This window comes from Tachypleus tridentatus, chromosome 12, assembly GCF_004210375.1.
Source record: "Tachypleus tridentatus isolate NWPU-2018 chromosome 12, ASM421037v1, whole genome shotgun sequence".
Taxonomy (NCBI): Eukaryota; Metazoa; Arthropoda; class Merostomata; order Xiphosura; family Limulidae; genus Tachypleus; species Tachypleus tridentatus.
This window is the reverse complement of record NC_134836.1, coordinates 86,918,482-86,942,146: the sequence shown is the minus strand read 5'-3', so window position 1 is coordinate 86,942,146 and position 23,665 is coordinate 86,918,482. Positions and strand designations below refer to the sequence as shown.

General features: G+C 33.8%; 1 protein-coding gene across 2 annotated transcripts in view; it reads right to left on the bottom strand.

Annotated features, from left to right (window-relative positions):
- The window catches only part of LOC143233900 (uncharacterized), an 83,223-nt gene that overhangs the window by 41,866 nt on the left and 17,692 nt on the right, over positions 1-23,665 (bottom strand). For both annotated transcript variants that reach the window (XM_076470765.1, XM_076470766.1), the window contains exons 4-11: positions 22,471-22,641; positions 20,711-20,900; positions 17,903-18,064; positions 8,920-9,114; positions 6,966-7,097; positions 4,369-5,240; positions 2,616-2,800; positions 246-411 (exon numbers count right to left, since the gene is read on the bottom strand). In XM_076470765.1, coding sequence (XP_076326880.1) covers positions 246-411; positions 2,616-2,800; positions 4,369-5,240; positions 6,966-7,097; positions 8,920-9,114; positions 17,903-18,064; positions 20,711-20,900; positions 22,471-22,641 — 2,073 coding nt within the window. The remainder of the gene's footprint in view (positions 1-245; positions 412-2,615; positions 2,801-4,368; positions 5,241-6,965; positions 7,098-8,919; positions 9,115-17,902; positions 18,065-20,710; positions 20,901-22,470; positions 22,642-23,665) is intronic.

Here is a 23,665-nt window from a genome sequence, read left to right as displayed (position 1 = left end):
GAAATAAATTTTCACCTGTTAATTTGAGTCCAAAATTTAGTACTTATGCTACTTTGTGTGTGATATTTGAACTATGTGTTGTATCAGTAGCAACTGATTCCAAGTGTAAATACTTAATGCATACAAAATAAATGAAGTATATTAGTAAAAATTCTGTAAGTATCAAAAAGCATTACAGCACAGCCATAAAAACAGTGCATTAAAATTTAAAATTTTCAATCGTTAAAAGGAAGAGAGAAACAAACCAGCAGAGCAACTTTTGACAGGTTCTTCTTCAAGAACTTGAACACCACTTTGTTGTTCTATTCTGGATGATTGTGTGTCCATTTGCTGCTGTGGCTGCACTTGTTTGAAAACAGCAGCTAGTAGAACTTGAATGTTCTCAATTTGCTTAGAAGAATGAGGATCGACCTTAACAATTAAAAAAACAATTGTTTATGCAAATATCAACATACTGAAAATACTGTACAACATTTTAATAAAGAATGAAATAAAATATTACATATCAGCAACTAGATGAAAAAAATATCTGGTTTCCTGAACTATAAATTCAGCAATTTATACTTTGAATCTTTCAATACTTAATTACTATTACGAGGAATTTTAACCATCAATTTTCTGAATGCTATATTATGTAACTGCTTCAAACTTCATGATTATCAACCAATACCTAGTAGAAAACATTTCATGCATGCTGAGTTTCTGACTCAATAATATTGATCAGAGGCCTCAGTTCTTTCATCAATACAACTTAGTTATTAAGCTTGAAAAATTATAGTGAATTTATGTATTGATAAGTTATGATTTTTTTTTGTTATTTCAGACTGTTCTATGTATTACGAGAAATAAGTTTAAGATCATATTTGTAAATAATAATAAACCTATACAAATAATGTATAATAACTGAAATGCAACTCTATTTTACCAAATACTAGACCACTAAAGCACAACCACACAAGTGCAAGTTCTGTAATTGAAGAGGGTGATCGATCAACTTCAAAGCAACAAGTTGTAAAAGAGAGAGCAAGCAAGAGTGTAGAAAACTGAAAGCTCCATTAAATGGAGTCAAAGAAGAGAAGGTTGTTCCTGACCTAGGTGGAAGTTAAAAAAGACCCCTCAAGTTCACAAGATATTGGGTAATGAGAAAGAGATGCTACTCCAACTTGATAATCCACTCAAGCAGTTTCTGAAAGAGATGAACGCAATAGGAAGACTTCATTTGAGAATGGGATAACAGAAGTAGCCTAAGTGCAACCCCTAAGAATCTACAAGTTGAGCAAGAGCTTTGGTCACATGATGAAAGACAAACAGTGTTGAAACAAGCCACAAGAACAAGAAACAAAACTGGTACACAACCTGATGATTGACAAATCAAAGATAGATTTTACACCAATGAAACATAGAAATGTGTAGATAGGCATTCAAAATGTCTACATTGGTTATTAACAATCCTAAAAAGAAACACCTATTGTAGTGTAAGACATTACTCCATTGTAAATGGAGAAGAACCAGAAATTTATTGAAGAATGATAAATCATTCACAAAATGCCAGTTCCTAATTCCTAGGACATCACAATCAGCCTGGAGTAAAGGCTTGGTTGGCATGCTCAATAGTTCTCTGTAATAGAAGAGTCTGAACCACCCTGGACAAAGGTTGACTAGTAGCATGATCCCAAAGTAACAGAAAGTATATGGTTATGGAAAACAACAGGGTTGGGGAAAGGAATTTGATGACAAGACCTGAATAACCCAATGATCAGTAACACATTTCCATCATATTTGAAACAAATCAGAGAAATGAGCCCCACCAGACTGAAACCAAGAGGATAGTCACAAGCATTGCTGAAGGGTTGTCAAATGATGTTTTACATGAGAGAAGAAGGGAAACCATAATAAACATAGGTAACTGGGGTGCAAAGCTTGAGACATGCAAAGATATTTTTGCATATAGAAGATAGCATTGAACAAGAAGAGCTAAATATGAAAGCAGAGTCAATGTACCACATCAGAACTTAATTGTTGCTATAATCTTTTTCTTTTTTTAACTTAGGACCATATTTTTATGTTATAATCATCTTTACACAGTTTACAAATATACTTGTCCTTACTGTATGTAAGGTTATATTGACTCTATGAAAAGGAAACTAACAATACATAAATGAATAATCAAATTTCTATTCATCCACTAAATTAGTATAGTTGAACATTCATGTTGTCATTACATACAATTTTTTTAAGATCTTAGCTAGGAATCATCATGAAAGAAGCCTCTGTATAAAAGGCTTCATATTCACAAACCAATATCTGAAATCAATGTCAAGTTAGTAGACAGTGTAATTTTAAAATAATAAAAATGTTGTTTGTTTCATGCTTCTTTGAACACATATCCAAAAATGGTAAATTTAATAGCAAACCAATACACTTTTTGGCAAATCTATGTACATTTCTTCCAAGTACTAATGGCAGAACACGACAACATGAAATATAAACCTTTCATTAAATTTCTGCAGAAAAATTCTAGAGTGAAATTGTCTTCCAGGTATAAGCATTTAGTTATACAAAGCACAACCTTGGATATTTAGTATAGAGTTAAGCAAAATAAAACAAAAAGTCACCTGGAGGCTGGATAGGGCAGCTAGCTGATCATTATTAATGCCACTAGCACCTTGTTTCTGAATTTTAGTCACAAGAAGATTCAACATATCTTGTAGTTTACTTGCTTCACTCAATGTTGTACCACAACCTTGTCCTAACAATCCCTTCTCAGTGTTAGGACTTGTTTTAGTAGATGTTCTCTCACCTGTCATAAGAAAAGCATTATTGAAATGTATTTTACAAAAAATTATACATCACAAACCAAAATGATACTGTAGTTACTAATTTAAACTTTTATGGAAATTAAATGTGAAACCACAAATAATGCCAATGTATTGAATTCTAAACTTGATTTTCTAAGTTGTGAAACACATAAAAACACACATTGTCTATCAGTCTTAATCTCCATTTACTAGTCTTAAATAAGAAATGAAAGAGTAGCAACAGATATAGATATAGAAATTAGTAGAGCGAGATGTGGGTGCTGAAGCCCATAATGTCCCACATCTATATCACCCTTCACTGGCTGCAGACAATTGCAGGAAGGTAACTGCTCTGTTGAAATACTGACACAAAAATTAATACTTAATGGATTTAATAAAGAAACTTTAAATAAAATTATTTTCAATTCAATTTTATTACCTTGGGCTGTCATCTTCTCTACTTCATTCATAAATGATTACAATGAATTAAAGATCTGTTACTATGATGCTCAATGCACTATTGTAGATAACACGCTTCTCTTTCCTCATGAGTAATTAAAATGGAATGTAACAAGTGGTTGAATATGACTTTCACATGAGAAAAATGTAATTAAAGTTGCACATATGCTCATATGTCAAATGAAATGGGCTTTATTTAATTCATAATTTTAAATATATTATTAGGACCTGGTAATAAATAAAACAATCATAAATAATTACTAAGAAGATTTAGGTGTTCATACAAAAAAAAGGCTTCTTAATGTATTTTAAGTAATGTACGTATAGTACTTTACAGTCAGGTGATTGAAGTCTAAATTTGCACCTATTACAAACATTAATAAACCTGTATTGTATTAATAGGTTATTAACAAGAAAATTTTAGTTGACAAAAAATAACAACATCACTTGTAGCTACAACTGTGATATCCAAATCCAGGGTTGTGATAGGGCCTACAAATGTCAAGTTTGGTAACAGAAAACACAACATAGGCAGTAAAAAAAAGCCAAATAAGCCAGCTGAAATACATTTTTGAAAATAGTGGGTTGCACAGATTTGGGACATATTGAAAAGGGTTAGCAATAAAAAAATGTTCAACACCATTATCAACAGTTTTGAATTAAAACTCGCATTTTCCCTAAATGATAAGAATTTCATCAAATTAAATCAAGCATGTAGTAAACATTATAAAATTGTACAGACTTGTTTTTATCAGGGCTAAAAATAAAGTAATTAAATACTCATAATTCTACATGGCTCAGTTTATAAATTGAAATATATAACCTACAAACATCTAAAAAACAACAGTGTTCCATCACTTCACTGCCACCAGATGTTGTGTTACTGATGCAACATTTTAAAATAATAACACAATGACATTTAATCAATTTCTCATAACAAAGAAAATAAATCTTCCTCCCTCTATCCTCAACAGCACGTTTTCACAGTTTATCAGAGCAGTACTATTTTGAGTAACACATGTGAAGCAAAAGATGACTAAATATGCAAAGTCCAAATAAAAGAGTTTAGGATAAGAATTACTTATAACACACAAAAATGAATAACACTTACTTTTCATTTCATTTCCAAGCCCAAGAAGTCTGTCTTCCAAACTAGGGCACAACGAATGAGTAAGATCCTCTGACACAAAAGAACTTCTCGATATATTACTAGCTACCTTATTAAATTGTGGTGAGCTGAGCTTAACACTTTCATGAGTCTCTTTTGCTCCTCCTATGTTTATATCAGCTTCATTAAGATGCCTAAGTTCAAGTTTAGAATTTATATTCTGATTATATTCTCCTACTTGAGCCCTTGTACTAGTTTTATTAAAATTAGGAACTGCTTCTAAGCCATGAGGAATGCTCAATAATGTTTCCTGGTTAGAAAAAAATGACTGCATACTTAGAGTATCTCCATCACTAAAATTTGAAGTTTTTTCTTTAGAGTCTTCATGAACTTTAGTGCTAAAGACTGGGGACTCACGCTGAGGAGTATGTCTGAAAAATGACAAAACACTACCACTGCTTCCTTGGATTAAATTTTTTTCTGCTGCAAAACTTGTTCCTAAGTTCATTGAGCTTCCAAAAATTGCTTGACCATCAGGTTGTGCAACAACATTCTTTAACAAGTTAGTATCCACATTCTGCAATGCAACATCACCACCACTTGGATACTGCAATGACGTTTCAGAAGACACAGCTACAGTGCTGCTCTGAGCTGGTGGTACAACAGAGTTGCTAGACATACTCTGTGAATCTGGCAACACTACATTCCTGCTTCCACTGGTACCACCAGAACCACCAGATCCACAAGATAGTTGCTGTTGACTAAGAATAACCCCAAGATTTTGGCTTGTTGAAACAGTTGTGTCCTGTTCCAGACGAAGTTGACGTCTGCGTCTCTTAGACCACATTTCATGACAATCCTGCCAGTGTGGCAAACTGTTGAAAAAATAATTTATTAATAACTATTGTAATACAATTCATTCTCTGAATGACATGCACTCTAAAATGTGTAAAATACAACCAACTTCAAGATCTACATCTGATTTGCTTTCACACTATTTTCAGGTGTTCTGATTTTATCAAATAGCCAAGAGGGAATAAAAACATTTTTTGTTTATTCATTGCCTAACAGTATTTAGTTTTCATTGAATTATATAGATATGTACACACACACACACCATATTACTAATAATGAATCACTGCTCAATAAATACTCATGCTTATGGCCCCAAAAGTAAGTTAATACAAGGAATTCATTGTAAAACATCTAACACTGAAGAAAGTTCTGAATGAATTAAGTTATTCAACCATGGAAGGACTTCTCCATCTCTTTCATAAACCACATAAGGTATGTACAGAAAGTTATAAATATATTCTATAATGGGCTCAACTACACAGCAATTGTAACTTTACTCACTGAAAGAGTTACTGCTTTGTGCTTCTTTGAACATTTAAAGGCACTGCTTTAACACTAAAAATATAAAAGAACATTGGAAATTTAGTGGCTTGTGCCAATATATTTATATTAAAAATTAGTGAAACTAAACAATGCTATAAAAGAATGTTTTTTTCAGCACTTCAGACAATTAGGAACAAATATTCTCTTCACAACTAATCAAAAAAGTGATAACATATCAAGAATTTTTAATATCAATTTAACAGTATTATGAAAGTCTTCAAGGTTTAACATCTGTACTGACTTTTAGTGTTGTTTGTAAATATAATTTAATCCATAACTGCATGCGAAAGGTTTTAGGATATCTGGGACATATTTAGAATTCAAAAAGCAAAAACATAAGAAAATATTTCTTGCATTAACTTATTTTTAATTCTTTAATTACTACAAGCTTTTCAACACATTTTTTCTCAACTATAGGGTTCCTAATAATAGCATACGAGTCTCAAAAATTGCAAATAAAGACACTGTCATCACCGTTTATTTCATCCAGATGATTTGGTCAATTCTTTACTGCTTGTTACAGCAGAAAAAGTACAAAATTATTCAGTATGATACAACATGTGAAACTACAAATAGTGATTATTTCAGAATAAGTCAGTAATTTTAGCATTAATACATTTTTGTTGTTTTTTTGTTATAGAAGGCAAGGGATCCTAGTTTGTTTGTTTTTACACACAAAAACCTTGTATTACAACAGTGACTCCTTACTACCAAAATTACAGTATGATTACAAAATTATTCAGTATGATACAACATGTGAAACTACAAATAGTGATTATTTCAGAATAAGTCAGTAATTTTAGCATTAATACATTTTTGTTTTTTTGTTATAGAAGGCAAGGGATCCTAGTTTGATTTTTTTTACACACAAAAACCTTGTATTACAACAGTGACTCCTTACTACCAGAAATAATTGCAGTTATTCCTTTCTGACAGTACAACTGTCAGTAGTCATATACTTTCAACACAAGAGTTTTAACAAATATGCAGAAGTATGACTTACATAAAAATTCAAATATAGGAGAATATTCTGCTAATGGAAAACCTGGTACTTTTCAAATCACAATTCCTTTGAAAAGATTCCAGCTGGTGACAAATACTGAATATTCATTAACCAAACAATTAGTTTATATTAAAATCCAACTTTTATAAGAAAGCATAAAGTAATAACTTACATCACATGTATAAGCAGTTAAACTTACTTTGGAGGAGGCATCAACTCAGGGCAAATATCTTTAAGCCACGAACATTTCAAGGCATTTTCTGCTGTAACTCTCTTCTCTGGATCTAACTCTAACATTTGGTCAAATAGGTCTAGTGCAGGAACTGGAATGCTGATAAAGCATTAGATGCTATAAATATTAAATTTTTCATTGTGGCTGTTATTCATTAAAAAATATACAACTATTATAAATTGAATTTTAATAAATTAGAAAAATAGAATAAATGTTGCATTAAAACTTTAGAATAATTAATATCTTTACACATTAAATATGTCTTGCATGGTACAGTTTGTTTTGTTTTTGTTTTTTGGAATTTCTCACAAAGCTACTCGAGGGCTATCTGTGCTAGCCGTCCCTAATTTAGCAGTGTAAGACTAGAGGGAAGGCAGCTAGCCATCACCACCCACCGCCAACTCTTGGGCTACTCTTTTACCAACGAATAGTGGGATTGGCATTGTACAGTACCACATGGTCAATTCACAAAACATTTGATGTCAATTTAGAAATCATACCAAATCTTGTTTCAACTCTTAAATGTGTAGGTACATAATATGAATCAAAATTCTCAGAGAAGTGTTACAAAATTAAAACTTACTTCTTCTGCAGTATAAGAATCATAGTTCTTAATCATGTATCATCTGCTAATTCATACTGTTCTATTTGACAATTGTTTGTTTGTTAATATTTAAGCACACAGCTACACAATTGGCTACCTGTGCTGTGACCACCATGGGTACTGACACCTAAATTTTAGAGTTAAAGTCCACAGACTTACAACTGTACCACTTCAATCTGACATAATAAAAAAATGTTTAATACTAACAAAACAAATAACTGCAGTAAACATAAAAGTCAGTCATGACACCACAAAAACCCTAACTGCAAATTAATATCTTAATTTCACAAAATATGCCTCACAAACATTGTTAAAGCCTTGAAGTTTCAAGATAAATTATTTAGGCAAATCGCTTTTCAATACTGATGAAATAGCAATTGCTATTCTTAGATAACCAGCAGATCCAAATTATAAGTTTAATATTTAAAAAAGAAAAAGAAAAATGGGAAGCTATAAAAAATAATCAACCAAAATAGTTACAATAATTCCATACCTAAAACAGATGGAAGTAATCCATAGTTAGAAACAAGTTAACACAAAACAGAAGAAAATTAAAGGGTAAATCATATTTACCAAACCTAAATATCTGCTTAAAACATACAGCATTACAAGTTAATCAGTAAATTATAAAAATGAATATTGTAAGATATAAAGACCTTAAAACTTTTACTTAATATCATCAAAGTATTTCATGCTACCTCATGATGAAATTTAAAGGTAACGTCACTTTATTATGTTAGAACATACGACGAAAATACCTTCTTCTAAAGCAGTGGTTCCAAACCTTTTTTATGCCCCACACTAAAAAATTTTAATATGTTCTTGCACCCCCTCACAGTAATTATTTATTTAAGGTGAAGGTGGCCAAAACAAATGTTACCTTGCACCCCAAAGGGGTGCGAGAACCTCTGGTTGGGAACCACTGTTCTAAAGTATGCCTTCCAGAAAATGTCAATACTTTAATAACAAGTGTTTTAACCATAATTAAAAGCCACAATCTAGTGGAAGTTCATCTATCAGTGTCTAGTGGCAACATGCAAATTACTGAGCAGAACTGTCTGACTGCTGTTAACCATAAAGCTACACAATGGGTTATCCTTGTTGTACCCATTACATATATCAAAACCAAATGTTTGACAAGACCTCAGGCCTAACTTTGTGATGAAAAATTAATAATAATCATTTTTATTGTTCATAATTCAAAATGCTTCAAAAGTTATTTTTATGAGCAAAAAAAAACAAAACTGGATGTGGCTTGCTGATATTATCCAATAACTGTAGTAATCATATCTCTAATCACGTTTTTTTTCTACTCACAAAGCAAATTCTTCCCTTATCCTTCTTCTATGTTGCTTTTTAGGTTTAAAGGTATGAAAATGTGGAAGGTGAATAACTTTAGGCCAGTTAGCTGGACAAGGAGTTCCACATACACGGCTGATTACCTCAAGCTGGACCATTTCTTGATTAGCTTGAAAAATTGGTTTTCTGGTGAAAAATTCTCCCAGAATACATCTGTAAAAATATATAATAATGTATTTTTACATCAAGTTGACAACGACACAGATCACTTAATAAAATATTACATTACATGTAATAAAACAGAAAATTAAAATTTCCTTTACATAATTATTCCTGATCATCTTAGAGTGACAAGAGATTTGTGCTGAAAAAGGAGGCTAAAAATGTTTCACTACTTTGAAATGTGCTTTACAAGAAAGATTTAGTGCTGTAATTTGGCTATATTAAAATAATCAAATCCTTTGAAAAGTGGCATGTCTTGCCATAAAGATTTAAGTTGCCAACAGTTCATAAAAATCATTTATGAAATGAGTAAACATTAATGAAACAAAAAAACTGAAAATAACTAAAAAAATAAAACAACCATAAAGCAAATTCTTGATATGTTCTTTACTTCCAAATAGACCAATTTTTGAAGAGGAAAAACAAAAAACGTGGATCCATGTTCATATCCTCTAATAATAAGGATAATATGTATTCCACTGATAAAAATAAAGTATGTAAAGAACAGAGCAGTTTAAAAGACAAACATAACAGCAACACATGGCTAGTTTCTGGTGTAAGACATTATTCAGGAAAGTGAACGTGCATAGCAATAAAAGATGTTTGAAAATGACCAAATACCAAATTATTTAATCTAAGATATGTCAGAAAAGAATGTAATTCCATTATGTAAAAAAGAAAAAAAGTAATGTAATGTTTTAGGGTTTTAAAATTCTACTCATATTCATGAACAGTGGATTAATCAGGATAAACCTTGCACTTGACCTATGGGACAAGTGCATTATTTCAGGTGGTTAAAGTTAACTTGCTTGTACAATGCATATAAAGCTAAAAACAAAGAAATATACTTCACAAATGCTTCTTCCTATGTATCACTAAACTGCAACTGTTCTTTATATCACGAGTATTTCAGTGTCACAGCTGTTGATGATGTTATCAGACAACAAATTCTGCAACATTTAGGGTTATGATTCTTTTTTATGGTATGTTATGTTGAAAAGATAAAACTTGATAGACAAAATAAATGACACTTTGTAAAGCTCACGTTTATCCATAATTGTAAAATATTTGTACAGGAATGCCTTCTTTAGCACTGCATTCTACCTCTGACAGTTAATGGCATGTGTAAATAGTTTCTAACAGCTCTGTACACTACTGAACATGCTGCCCTCTAATATTTTTTTTCTAGTTTATTTCAAACTGTTGACTGATTATTGGTTTTTAAGCATGCCATGAATTATTGATTGATCTATAGATCAAAATACCATTATTATAAAATTAAGCCATTTATTTACTGAACAATTACTGAGGCCCCTTAGTGAAAATTTGTAGCTGGGATGATCTAAAAATATCTGAAAAACTGCTGTAAACGTCTCACGTTTTACTGCATTTATTATAATTTTATAGAGTTTTACAGTTTGAAACACCTTGTAGGACAAGTAAATATTCAAACTCCCCCCCCCCCTCATGATGAGTGGTCATTTGTTCTCTAAGCTACCAGTAAGACTCTGCTAAATTGCTTTCAAACATTTAAAAGCAAATAAAACAAATTAAATTGTCAACAATACCAAGCAACACAATTCAGAATATATGGAACTTAAAGTTTGACATGTAACATTTTGTAATTTTGAAACAAAAGTTGTTTGTGCTCTTGAGGTCCTTTGAGCTATCTCATATTACCCATTGATGCAAATCACAGTAATAACACAGGACACTTCTCAGCAGACCTTTATAACAATTCTCTAAATTACAGGAAGTTTACAAAACATGATCAACAATAATAATATATCCCTAATTTTTGGACAGAAGTACATTTATTTAAATTTGATCAAAATATAAAAATTTGTATACTTCTGGTTAATGTAAATTTTTTAAATTAACATGAAAGGTTGTTTTGATACAGAAACTTACAATGAATGTTTTATTTTAATAAACTTGAGACCTTTTAAATAATACCAAGCTTATTTAAGAAATCATAACAAAACCATATAATGTAAACAAATAAAAACTGCTTATATTATCTAGTACATGCAACAAAAACAAACGGTTTAAATAAGTTTCAAAACTACTTCTCTCTGATCCTACAACAGTTTTTCTTCAGTACAAGTATTAAACTACACTGACAATTTGAAGGTTGTGACCCTAAAAATTTTTTTTAAAAATTGAATGTTGCATATTTAGTGATAAAAAACAAATCCAAGAAAGGAGTATCCAGTGCTGCCCTCTTTATGTAAGTTGTTTTTACACATGCCACAAACCTGCTGCCCCCCCCACATTGGAATCATGCACCACTTGACCACCAACAGAAGCATAACATACTCACATGACATGTGAATACTTCGATACGCCACTACTGAACTATCACTTGAAAATTTGGCACAGTAAAGAACTTGGTTTCCAGGCACTGATGGCATTAGTGACGAAAACCATTAATTTCATCAAATCACGACGACTCAATCACTGTCAGTTTCGAAGTTTTCTTGAAGAAATTGATTCAGACTATGGTGACCTTGTGTATCACTGTGAAGTACGCTAGCTGAGTCAAGGGAAGATGCTCAGAAGATTCTGGGAGTTGATTGATGAGGTGATAGAATTACTCAGAAGCAAGAACAAAGACACAGAAGTGATTTCAATGACTGATCCAGCATGGCAAGCTGATTTGACCTTTCTTGTCGACATGACACAACACTTGAATGATCTGAATTTGAAGTTGCAAGGCAAAAATCAGCTTGTCTGTCAGCTTGCAAATCACATCTCAGCTTTCAGGACAAAGTTGCAGTTGTTCCAACAGCAAGCAGCATCAGGCAACTTCTTGCACTTTCCCACTTTTCAGTCACAGATACAGAAAAATCAGGACATAGACACACAAGTTTATGTTGGGAAGCTAGATACCTTGATTCAATCCTTCAACTCAAGGTTTCATGACTTTGACCAATGCAGATTGTTGATGAAACGTTTTGCTGATCTGTTCAGTGTGTCAGTGGATGACTTGTCAGCAGAATATCAGTTCGAACTTACCGATCTCCAGGCATCTGATAAACTGCGTGCTATTTACCGAGAAAACAGTTTGCTTGACTTCTACAAAACCTTGCCTGATGCATTTGCTAATCTGAAAGAGAATGCACTTGTCCACACCAGCATGTTTGGCAGCACATACTGCTGCAAACAGGCTTTCTCGCATACGAAACTGAACAAAAATAACACAATCAGCTGACTGATGATCATCTGGAAGCAGTCTTGTGTCTTTCAACATCAAACATAAAGCAAGACATTTCTAAGCTCATAGCTGACATGCAGCACCATTCATCACACTGACTTTATGACAGTTGACGTATCATAACATTTCTTAGAATAATGTGCAAACTCTTTGATGTAATCGTTATTTGCATGTTCTTAAATGTGATATCCACCTTGTGTGAAACAACTGTGGGACGATTTTAATCTTCACATTTTTGTGGTCCCCAACGGTTATGAGAAGTCTGTTTGTGGACCCTGACTCAAAAAGTTTGTGCACCATTGAGTTAAGACAACTTCCTCTTTCCGATCCTTACGTAAACAAGATGGTCAAAGTCCAATAGTGGGTTTTATTTGGAAAAGTTTGTTTTCACGTTGCTCGCTCCAAGTCAATTGCCTGCTGGCATTGAGTCGAGCCTTGAATACAGGGACAGCAGTGATAATGCCAGAGCAGATAGATTTAGCTGTGGTGTTGAAGAGTTCATTTCCACAAATATCAATGTGGCCCGAAATGCAGAAAAAACTGGATAGAAGGAGATGTTAAAGAGAAATGGGCCAGTCCGTTTTAAGTATTGGCGAGAACTAACATGAAGCGATTTCACAGCCAATAGAGAACTAAGTGAGTCAGTACAAATATTGCAATTTCAGTACTGCTTAGCTTCTATGTGATCTACGGCAAGAGAAATGTGTACAGTTCAGCAGTGAACACAGAAACTGTAGAGGTGATTCTGCACAAAACCACCAAACCACAATAAACCATGACAGAGCCCACAGGGTCACCTGATTTCGAACAAGCTGTATAAACAGGAATGGAAGGATGATTCGAAAGATGTTCAGCGAATAACAGACAGTATTTCAAATCGGAAGTGTCTACTTTTCTCATATGACTTAAATACAGGTCACATCTGGGGACCATAACAAGCCATAATGGGATGGGCTGACCAGTGGATACAGCAATGTTATCCAAGGACAGACCCAATTTACCCAACTGCTCCTGGATACAAAAGCCAAAAGGAGCAATGGTAGACTGTCTGTTCTGAAAAAGCATGGCCCACCGAGGAAAGAAAACACAACCCCAGGTGGGATGCTTTGGTAAGTAATGAAGTTTCGAAGCATATAGTAAAGACAGTTGCAAATGGTGGAGGTGCAAAGACGTTTCATGAGACTTTATGTATGAGCTCTAAAATGGGGAAGTGCAAAAAGCCCTAGTGCAAAGCCGAAGTCCTTGATGATGAATAGGGTCTAGCATCTTTAAGGCCAATGGTCTGGCAAAGCCATAGACCAGTGATCCACAGTCGAGTTTCGATCGAATAATAGCACAATATACCTTTAGCACAGAATGTCGATCCGCTCCCCAAGTGGTGGAAGAGAGGGCACAAAGGATTTTCAGTGCTCTTGTACAGTTGACCCATAGATACTTGATGTGTGGTATAAAGGTCAGCTTACGGTCAAAGTTAAACCCCAAGAACTTTGTCTCAGGGACCAGAGGCATCATAACTTCACCGATACGGAGTTCAGGATCAGGGTGAATACCCCGTGGTGGCAAAAGTGCATGCAAATGGTTTTAGAGAGAGAGAAGTTAAAGCCATATGCTGTGGTCCACTTCAGTAAACAATTGAGAGCAGTCTGTAGCTACCGCTCAATATTCCTCATGTTCAACGACTTTCACATCTCATGTCAGTCGTCTACACAGAGCCCGTTTGCAGTGAGAGGGAGTTCTTCAATGATGGCATTAATTTATATACTGAGAAGTGTGACACTCAGAACACAGCCCTGTTGAAAAGAATGGGAAAGTGTCAAACCCACACAAACTTGGAATCTCCTGTCCATTAAGAAATGTTTAATAAAAATGGGCAAATGGAAACGTAACCCATATATATGGAGGTATCGCAAGATGCCATACCTCCATGTTGTATCATAAGCCTTCTCAATGTCAAAGAATATTGATACACGATGTTGTCATTTGAGAAAGGCCTCTCTGATTGACATTTCAAGTCGAATTAGGTGGAGTGCTGTCATCGGAACCCATACTGGGTGGACGAGAGAAGGTTGTTTAATTCGAGGAACCAAACAAGTCGAGTATTAACCATCCTCTCTGAGGTTTTACAGAGACAGCTCGTCAAAGCAATTGCACAGTAGTTTCAAGGAATCTTGGGATCCTTCCCAATCTTGGAGAAAAGCAGGACTATAGTCTAGTGCCAGGCATCAGGAAAAACATTCTCCTCCCAGATCCAGTTAAAAACAACCAGAAAGATAGCAACAGAAGCAGGAAATAGGTGACACAAAATTTCATAGTGTACATCATCAGGTCCAACTGATGTACTGCCAGACTGATGAAGGACCAGTTTGAGTTCCACCAGTGTAAAGGGACGATTATATTCATGGAGACAATCAGCTTGAAAGAAAGAGATGATTGCTCTGCCTGAGTCTTAATGGCTAAGAAAGTGGAAGAAGAAGCAGAAGTACTAGATACCTGGCAAAAGATTTCACCTAGAGTATCGGCAATGCTCCGGTTATCAGCTACTTCTTGGCCATCAGAGAGCAAAATCGAGAGGGGGACAGAATTATATTGCCTACTGACCTTTTGAATCTTGTCCCATATAACTTTGAAACTGGTGGTAGAAGATATGCCAGTTGTGAACTTAATCCAAGATTCCTTTTGGCTTTGACGTCTCACCCACCAAACATGTGTATGGGCCTGCTGGAAAGCAATGCAGTTTGAGAGTGTGGAATATCTATGGAAAGTATCCCAGGCCCATTTTTGAGCCTTCCATGCCATGTGGCAGGCAGGATTCCACCATGGACAAGGATATAGTGGGAAATGTGTCAAGGTTTTAGCAATACATTGAGCAGTGAAAGAGGGCCAGTTTGCCTAATCCAGCTTCCACCAGGACACGAGTTGAATTGTATCGACCACGGTTGTCTCTCATGATTATAGGAAAATGATCACTGCCTTGTGGATTATTGTCAACCCTCCATGAAAAATGGGAGAATAATGAAAGGGAGCAAATTGAGAGATCAATAGCAGTAAATGACTGACTAAGCACATGGAAATGAGTAGAGGAACCAGTATTGAAAAGAGAAAGGCTGTTATCAGAGAGCATATGCTCTTCCAGAGCAACCCCTCCATCAATATCAGCACTATCCCAGAGGGGATGATGTCCATTAAAGTCCCCCAGAATAAAAAAGGGAGACGGCAACTGTTCAATGAGAGCATCAGGGTCTGATTGATCACGTCTCTCCAGGCAACAAGTAGAGAAAACAAACAGTGATAGTATGACCCAAGGAAACATGGATGGCTACAGCCTAAAGGGTTTGTTAAGTGACAGACAGGGTGAGCACATGCTGATCAACCAACAGTGCCACCCATCCATGCACTTGTCCATCACACCACCTGTCATTTCTGTACAAAGAAAACTGCCAAAAGATGACTGTATCGGCAGATTTCAGAAATGTTTCCTGTAAGGAAAGGCAAACAGGATGGTTGGAAGCGATCAGTGTTTTGATGTCATCCAGATTAAAATGTAAACCTCAACAGTTTCATTGTATCAGGGTATCCATTTTTATTTACGTGTAGGCGAAGTGGGTGGAGAACCCTTCTGTTTAAAAGCCTGCCTTTTTTCCTTACTGTCATTATTTGAGGGAGGTCTATCAACCTCCATGGATCCTGCCCTGAATCGATTGGGCAGGTCTTTGCTGTTGAAAGGAAATTCCTGTGACTGAGAGCATGAATGAATGATTGTTTTGCGTCTTGGGGTGGGAGAAGAAGATGTATCTGAGGAAGTGCCTGTACCTGAAACCAAAGGATGTGGATTTGGGGTTTGTTGGAATGTATGTAAGGGACAGAAATAGGTGTTGAAGTTGATTCACCAAAGTTTTTAACCATTGAGATCAAAATACTTTTCATTTGTTTGGAGAACGATTTTTTTGAAGGCACAGAGAGATCTGTCTGCACTTCCACTGAAGTTGTGAAACAAAGTGCAGCAGCATACGCCCGAGATGAGATGGTGGACAGCAATTTGAGCCTCAGGATAAGTAATATCATGAATCGTTTTCAAAGGCTGCACCTCTTTTTTTTTCCAACCATTTAGGGCAAGAACGAATGTAGGATTGGCGAGAGCCATTGCATCTGATGCACTGAGTGTCTGTTTCACACTCGTAGGCACCATGGTCCTTGCCACTGCAACGAACACATGTCAAAGAACCATGACATGACGTCTTCGAGTGACCAAACCGTTGACACGGGAAACATCGGAGAGTTTGGAATGTATGGCCATACTCTGCAATTAAGATAACCTGCCTTGATGGTGGCAGGTGGACGTGGTGACATAAATGTGAGAATGAGGACAATGGTTGGCACCATAATTCCATCTTTGGGAGTGGATATACCCCTCACTGCAGAAACTCCTTGGATGGAGAAACCAACAAGAATCTCCAACTCTGGGATGTTCTTCAAATCCCTTTCATCAATAACTCCTTGTGATGAATTCAAAGTAGCATGAGGTGTAACCTCAACAGGTATATCCCCAATTGCCTTTAAATGAAAGAGAAGTTCACTGTGTTGAGATGGAGATTTTTCCACCAATATGTCACCAGATCGAAGCTTCTTTACCGAGTTTAGAGAGCCAGCAGGTCCCTTCTGAATGAAAAAGGGGAGACATTTGCCCTAAAGGTTTGTCTGAAAGTGAATGCAATAAAAAAATGATGTACAACAGATGGTACAGATGGTGAGGATTGCTGTTCAGAATCTTTAGGATATGGTCCTTCACCTATAGACTGTTTTCTCGCTATTTTATTAAGATTTTTAATTGGAGTATCCATAATAGAGGGAGGGAGATATTGATGCCCACTGACCCCCCCCCATCATGGAGCCCTATGAGGGTACGCACTATAATGTCAAGCAAGGACACTGCAGCAACACCAGGGTTTCATAAACACTATGCCCAAACACCAGCATCAGATTATACTGTCCACAACACCTGTTGAGAACATCCAACACTGGTACTTGGCTGACCCTAGCCCGAGTGGACCTCCACAAGGCTGCCCGTCTACAGGAATTCAAGGCCAAAGTGGTGTGTTAGGGTTGGACCCCTCAACCACCAGGATCTTCTCCTCCCGTTCACGAGTTGCTACGCAGGGCAAACACGTGGGTGGATGTTTAGATCCCAGAGGAGGTAACCTGAAAGAACAGAACCTTCCTTGGGAGGTCACCTCCACGTACAGAAATCCATACCAAGGGGCCTGTATAGAAAAAGGGGTTAGAAGTTATAGGAAATAAACCCTGATGGTCACTTTACAGTCACAAACTCAATGTAATTGACTGAGCCCATAATAAGAGGGTCCACAGGAAGGTACATGACAACTGAAAATTTAAAATTTAGAATTGCTTTTATTAATTATTTACAAGTTACATTTACTTGTACAAACACAAAGAATAACTTGCAACTACTTTTATAGTTTGTCCAGCTAAAAGGCAATGTATTAAAAAACTTAGCTTTAAATAAGCTAAATGAGGAAAACAAAATTATTTACTCAGTTCACTTACCCACAACTCCATACATCAATTGATGGACCATATCTTTCTTCTCCAAGTAGTAGTTCAGGTGGCCTGTACCACAATGTGATCACCTTGTTAGTGTATGGTCTCATCTTGTCCTCTGCACTATACAATCTGGCTAAACCAAAATCAGCCAACTTTATCTGTCCCCTAATTTTTTAATGAAAACTATGATTATTAATTTATTTTTCAAAATTACTTTCCAACTTGTTAAGAAGCACAAAATAAATACAATGGTAAAATCAACTGATAATGTTAACAACTGAGAAAAAAATTTACATTACTAATAGCAAAGGAAATAGTGGTTTATTAATTCAGGTTGGCCATTCTTCAAAATTATTTTTCTAATTTCCCTGGAATAATTCCAGGTTTTATATACCTGAACACACAGATATTTCAACTTTTCCTCATAATTCTTCTTAAATAATTGCACTTTTGTTTTAAAATGTGACAAAAGCTTTAGCCAATATTTTTATGACACTAGTTAAAACACAAGCAATTAACACAGCATTACATTAACCACTATACTGGTGCAGATATGTAGACGATACGATTGCGGGATTCACATCTACAAAACATACACTTATTTTTTTTCAATCACATTAACTCTATACATCCCAACATTAACTTCAAATGTGAACAGGAAGAAAGCAATTAAATAACATTTCTTAACCTCAAAATTACAAGAACCAATACACAATTTAAAACCCGCCAAACAATCACCCATACCAGACTATACATTCCTTGGGACTCAGCACATGAAACAAAACAAAAACTCAACATACTAAGAAACCAAATAAACACAGCCATAAAACTATGCTCAACAGATAAAATTAACAATGAATTAGACAAAATAAAACAATACTTCATCAACATCAACAAGTTTCCTCCAAAAATTGTAGAAAACATTATATGCACACACCTAGACAAAAAGCAAAATCAAGTAACAAAAGTGAATATATCCCACAAATTAAAAAATCACGAAACCATATACTGCTACATACCATATATTTCCGACATCAGCAGAAAAATAACCAAAATTTGGCAAAAACTAGTAACAAAATATGACATTCCAGTTAATACAAAATTTATTCAAAAACCAGGCACAAAACTAAACTCTATACTATGTAAAAACTACACTGACAAACACCACACCAACATTATTTATAAAATACAATGTGATAACTGCCGTGTTTTCTATATTGAAGAAACAAGTAGAAAAATGGAAACCAGATTCAAGGAACACAAAGTCACCTTCACACGTTTCCAAACTCTGCAAATCAAATACACACAACATAACCATAAAAAAATACCGAAATACTAAATTAAAAAAAACATGCAAAATTAAAGAAGCCTTACTTATACAACAGCTCAAGCCCACCAATACAAAGGAACACCTTTATACCAATATTAATAAATATAATCAAACATCTAAGCACGCCCTCTACATTCCTACACTCAATTACACAACCCCCTTCAAACTTGTGGTCAGCTATCAGACAGTTACTTCTTTCTTTCTTTGTGAACCTGATAATGACTGAAGAAGGTCAAAAACGTTTTTGCTCCTCCACATAAAAAAAAATTTTCTCAACCCATACAAGCTGTTCTTACATGTATATTTTTCTCTAAAAGTGGGTTTTCTCGTCATCATGGATTATGTTTAAGAACTTGTTTGTGAATAGTAATAATCTGTATACATATATATGTATAATAATTGAAATGAGACTGTATTTTACAAAATACTAATCCCCTAAAACCCAACCAAGACAGGTTGTTTTGTAAGGACTAAGCCAGTTTATATTATTGGATATGGTAACATGAGTTCAAGTGCTCCATAACATTGTAACTTCTGTACTGTTAGACAGGCATGACTGGAAGGTCAATAATAAAAATTATAAATACTTATAAATATATAATGTTATGACATTTAAGCTCTTTAGACTAAACATCTGTGTTTTCATGTTATAATCTGCAGTCATTCCAAAACAAAAAAAGTATAATTTATATTTCCTAATTTGTTTTTGGTGGTTAGGAGGTCAGTCATATTTACAGACCCCCTATAGAGAAAATAACATATAAAACATGAAGTTTTACTGAAAATAATCATTTAATATGTATTTAGAAGGTTTTAGAAAATGCATAAACAATTCGCAAGATTTCTGGTACGAAGAAGAATTATCCAACTGTGACATGAAAAATCACTAAACCAGCAACAAAACACTCAATATTTTCACAAACAAATGTTAAGTAAAATATAAAATCTGAATTTTTGTTTACAAAAGACTTGGAATCATAACTAAAAGTCTACCATATTTTGTAAAGATACATATACAACAGTGAATGTTTTAGTATAAATACTTAATGTATGCTAATGTGTATACAAGCTTGTGTATATTAAACCCATCGTGAAAGAGTTACGAAAAAAGCTGTATTGTTTAACACTTAGGCTCACTGACATTTTTTGAATTAACTTATGCATCAAAGAATCAAGAGATTTCATTTTGTTTCCCGTTAATCAAAACTTTTTACACCACTTGCACACACTTTCAACGAATCAGTGATGAATGATTAAGATCACTTGCTATCATTACTGTAACAAATTATTTGGCATCACATTCAACGAAGAACATCCTTCTTTGAGTTTCTGGCCAAAGTTTTATATAGTAAAACTCAAAAATGAACTGAAACGTCAACAAATATTAAGAGAGATAAGAATTTCTTAATTACTTAATAAGGAATCAGTAGCAAATATATTGAGATGTAAATAACTTATGGAAAATGTAACAACTGACTCACTTGTTGTTCATAAGTATATTTGAACACTTAATATCTCTGTGAAGGAAGTTCTTTCTGTGACAATATCTAAGGCCTTCCAGAAGCTGTTTCATGAATGATGCTATATGTTGTTCAGAAAATTCAACCAAACCAGATTCAAGCAGACCCATTAGATCATGATCCATGTATTCAAACACAAGATAAAAGGCACCTACATGTACAAAGACAAAAAGAAAAAGCATGTTAATCTTTTACTTATCATTCAGTAATCACACTTATATGACTTTTTACATTTTCTAAAAATCAGTAATAGACTAGAACTAGACCTACAGATGAATCTTTCCTAGTATTCTGGTATATTTACTTTTATTATCAGCAACTTTAGTACTGTTCAAAAACTCTTGTAATTTAATACTTTGTGTTTGTAAACAAAGAAGTAGAATTCTACACTAATATTACACCTATTAAAATATTATCTATGTTTCACAATAAACCACTTTCTAACATGCAATGTATATTCAACTTAACAATGCATTTGTCTGAATTATCTTACCTATTATATTTAAAACTGTTACATCAGTACGTCTTATAACTGTGATCTCTCCCATATCTTATCATCATGTCATGTTTATTAACTTTTATTGCACTTGAATTGACATTTAAATCATTTCTATTATTTTATATCTACAAATATTTTGTTATTTTTACCATCTTGCTAGCAAACTCTGTAACTAAACAGTAATGTGCTTTACTCATTTAACTTAGATACTAAAGTTATACTGTCAAAACCATATCACCGGCTTTCATTATTCACCATACATTGTTAGGGAGGATCAAGTAAAGTTTTAAACAGCATGAAACCAACAACTAGGTTTTTATGTGCCTTTTAAGATGAATTCCATTCTTTCTTTCATTAACATTATTCTTTAAAAATTTAATAAATATATGCATTATTATTTGAAAATTTAATAAATGTATATATTTTATTTCTATTATTTTCATTCATCATATATTTTTTGGTATTGTGAAATTACTTTATTTTGTTAATTTAGCAACAGGTTTTAAATTTAAAATAAATCTCTCATGATATTTAAACCTTGCAAGATATTACTGTCTGTTTTGTTTTATTTAATTTTGTGCAGAGCTACTCGAGGGCTATCTGCTCTAGCCGTTCCTAATATAGTAGTGTAAGATTAGAGGGAAGGCAGCTAGTCATTACCACCCACCACCAACTCTTGGGCTACTCTTTTACCAACGAATAGTGAAATTGACCATATTATACTGCCCTCACAGATGAAAGGGTAAGCATGTTTGCTACAATGGGGATTTGAGCCCACAGCCCTCAGATTACGAGTCAAATGCCTTAACCCACCTGGCCATGCCAGGCCGATATTACTGTCATTATTAATGAAAATACTGGTAACAGAGAGGGTACACAGCAGACAAACCAATGCATTTTAACTACTGTAGATTAGTTTTAACACTGCTTATTCCTAGTTATAATGGTCAAGTAAATAAGCAACATTATTTACTGGACTAATTTTTGATTGTTACTGTCATTTGTTATAAAGTATAAATTATTAAACCATTATACTATTATAAAATACAATAACTGCATAGTTTATAAGACCAACTTATAATTATATAACAAGAAAATATAAATTTATTTATCTCTACCTCTGTTCAAAATTTATTTGATGAAATAAATTCTGAAAGTGTAACAAGAAAAAGATAACTGTAAATACTGATAAAAACTTGTTAACACACAAATACAGGATTACCTTTATCTTTTCTGAAGTCTAAAGCATCTTGTTTATCTGTAACAATCTCTTTCAAGTTAACAATACTTAGGTGACTGAGCTGTTTAAGTATTTTTATTTCTCTCACTGCAGTAATAGGAAAACCTTCCTTCTCATTCTCTAGTCTAACTTTCTTCAGAGCTACCAAGTCTCCTATATAAATGAGAACCTTTTTAAAGACATCATTCAAATTAATAGCAGTAAGAACATAAAAAGCATTCCTGTATATATAACTTCTAAATGTTTGTTTAGCAACTACTACTTTATTTACAGATGATTATTCAGTTTTTTGGTCACTACCAGAAAAAGATGGCTTCCTTCTTGTCATAAAATATCTGATGAAAACAAAATAATGTTTTTTTAAATCCATTCTAAGCAAGGTGCAAGTACATAATTAATTCGCATAATAAAAGTAAACAATTAGATTTGACTGGGAAATTGCTAAACATTCTCATAGCAGAAAATCAAAAATCAAACAGCTGCTTATAGAATATTGTGATCAAGAACAATACAGTGATACACTACACACATGTTCTTTTAAAAGCTTTTACCTCTCACCTACTGAAGTCAAATTTGTGTGTCTAGCAGGGCACAGTTCAATTTTTGAATTTTTATTAGTAGAAGTTAATGTTAATACCATATTTCTTATGCCTAAATACTAATTTTTAACAATATCAGATATTTTTCTCTGTATCTAACTTGAAATAAAGTTTTCTTTATGTAAATAGATGTATGATAAATTAAGTTTAAATAATGTTTTTAAATGAAGTCTTTGCTAAATATTTTTAAATTATTAGAAGTGCATATTTATAACACACACTTCAAAATAAAAAGAACATTTTCCACTACATACCAATGGAAAAAACTAGTAAACTCAGATTTTCTACACAAGCAATAAATATTTTTAAAAAAATTATTCACTAAAACAGAGTCCTTGTTATATGCAATGGTTGAATTCCAAAAAGTGTGCATAATGAGAAACTGCATAATAGGAATACCAATTCAAATGCAAAAAATACAGATGTATTCCACAGTCTGTTCACTACTGCCCCATTTACATGATATACAAGTAATAAGCACCTATTGGCAATAACATAAAATACAGTAATAAAATTATGATACAATCAGTAAAATATTTAATGCTCACAAACAAAAGAACATAGGCTCAGGTACATGA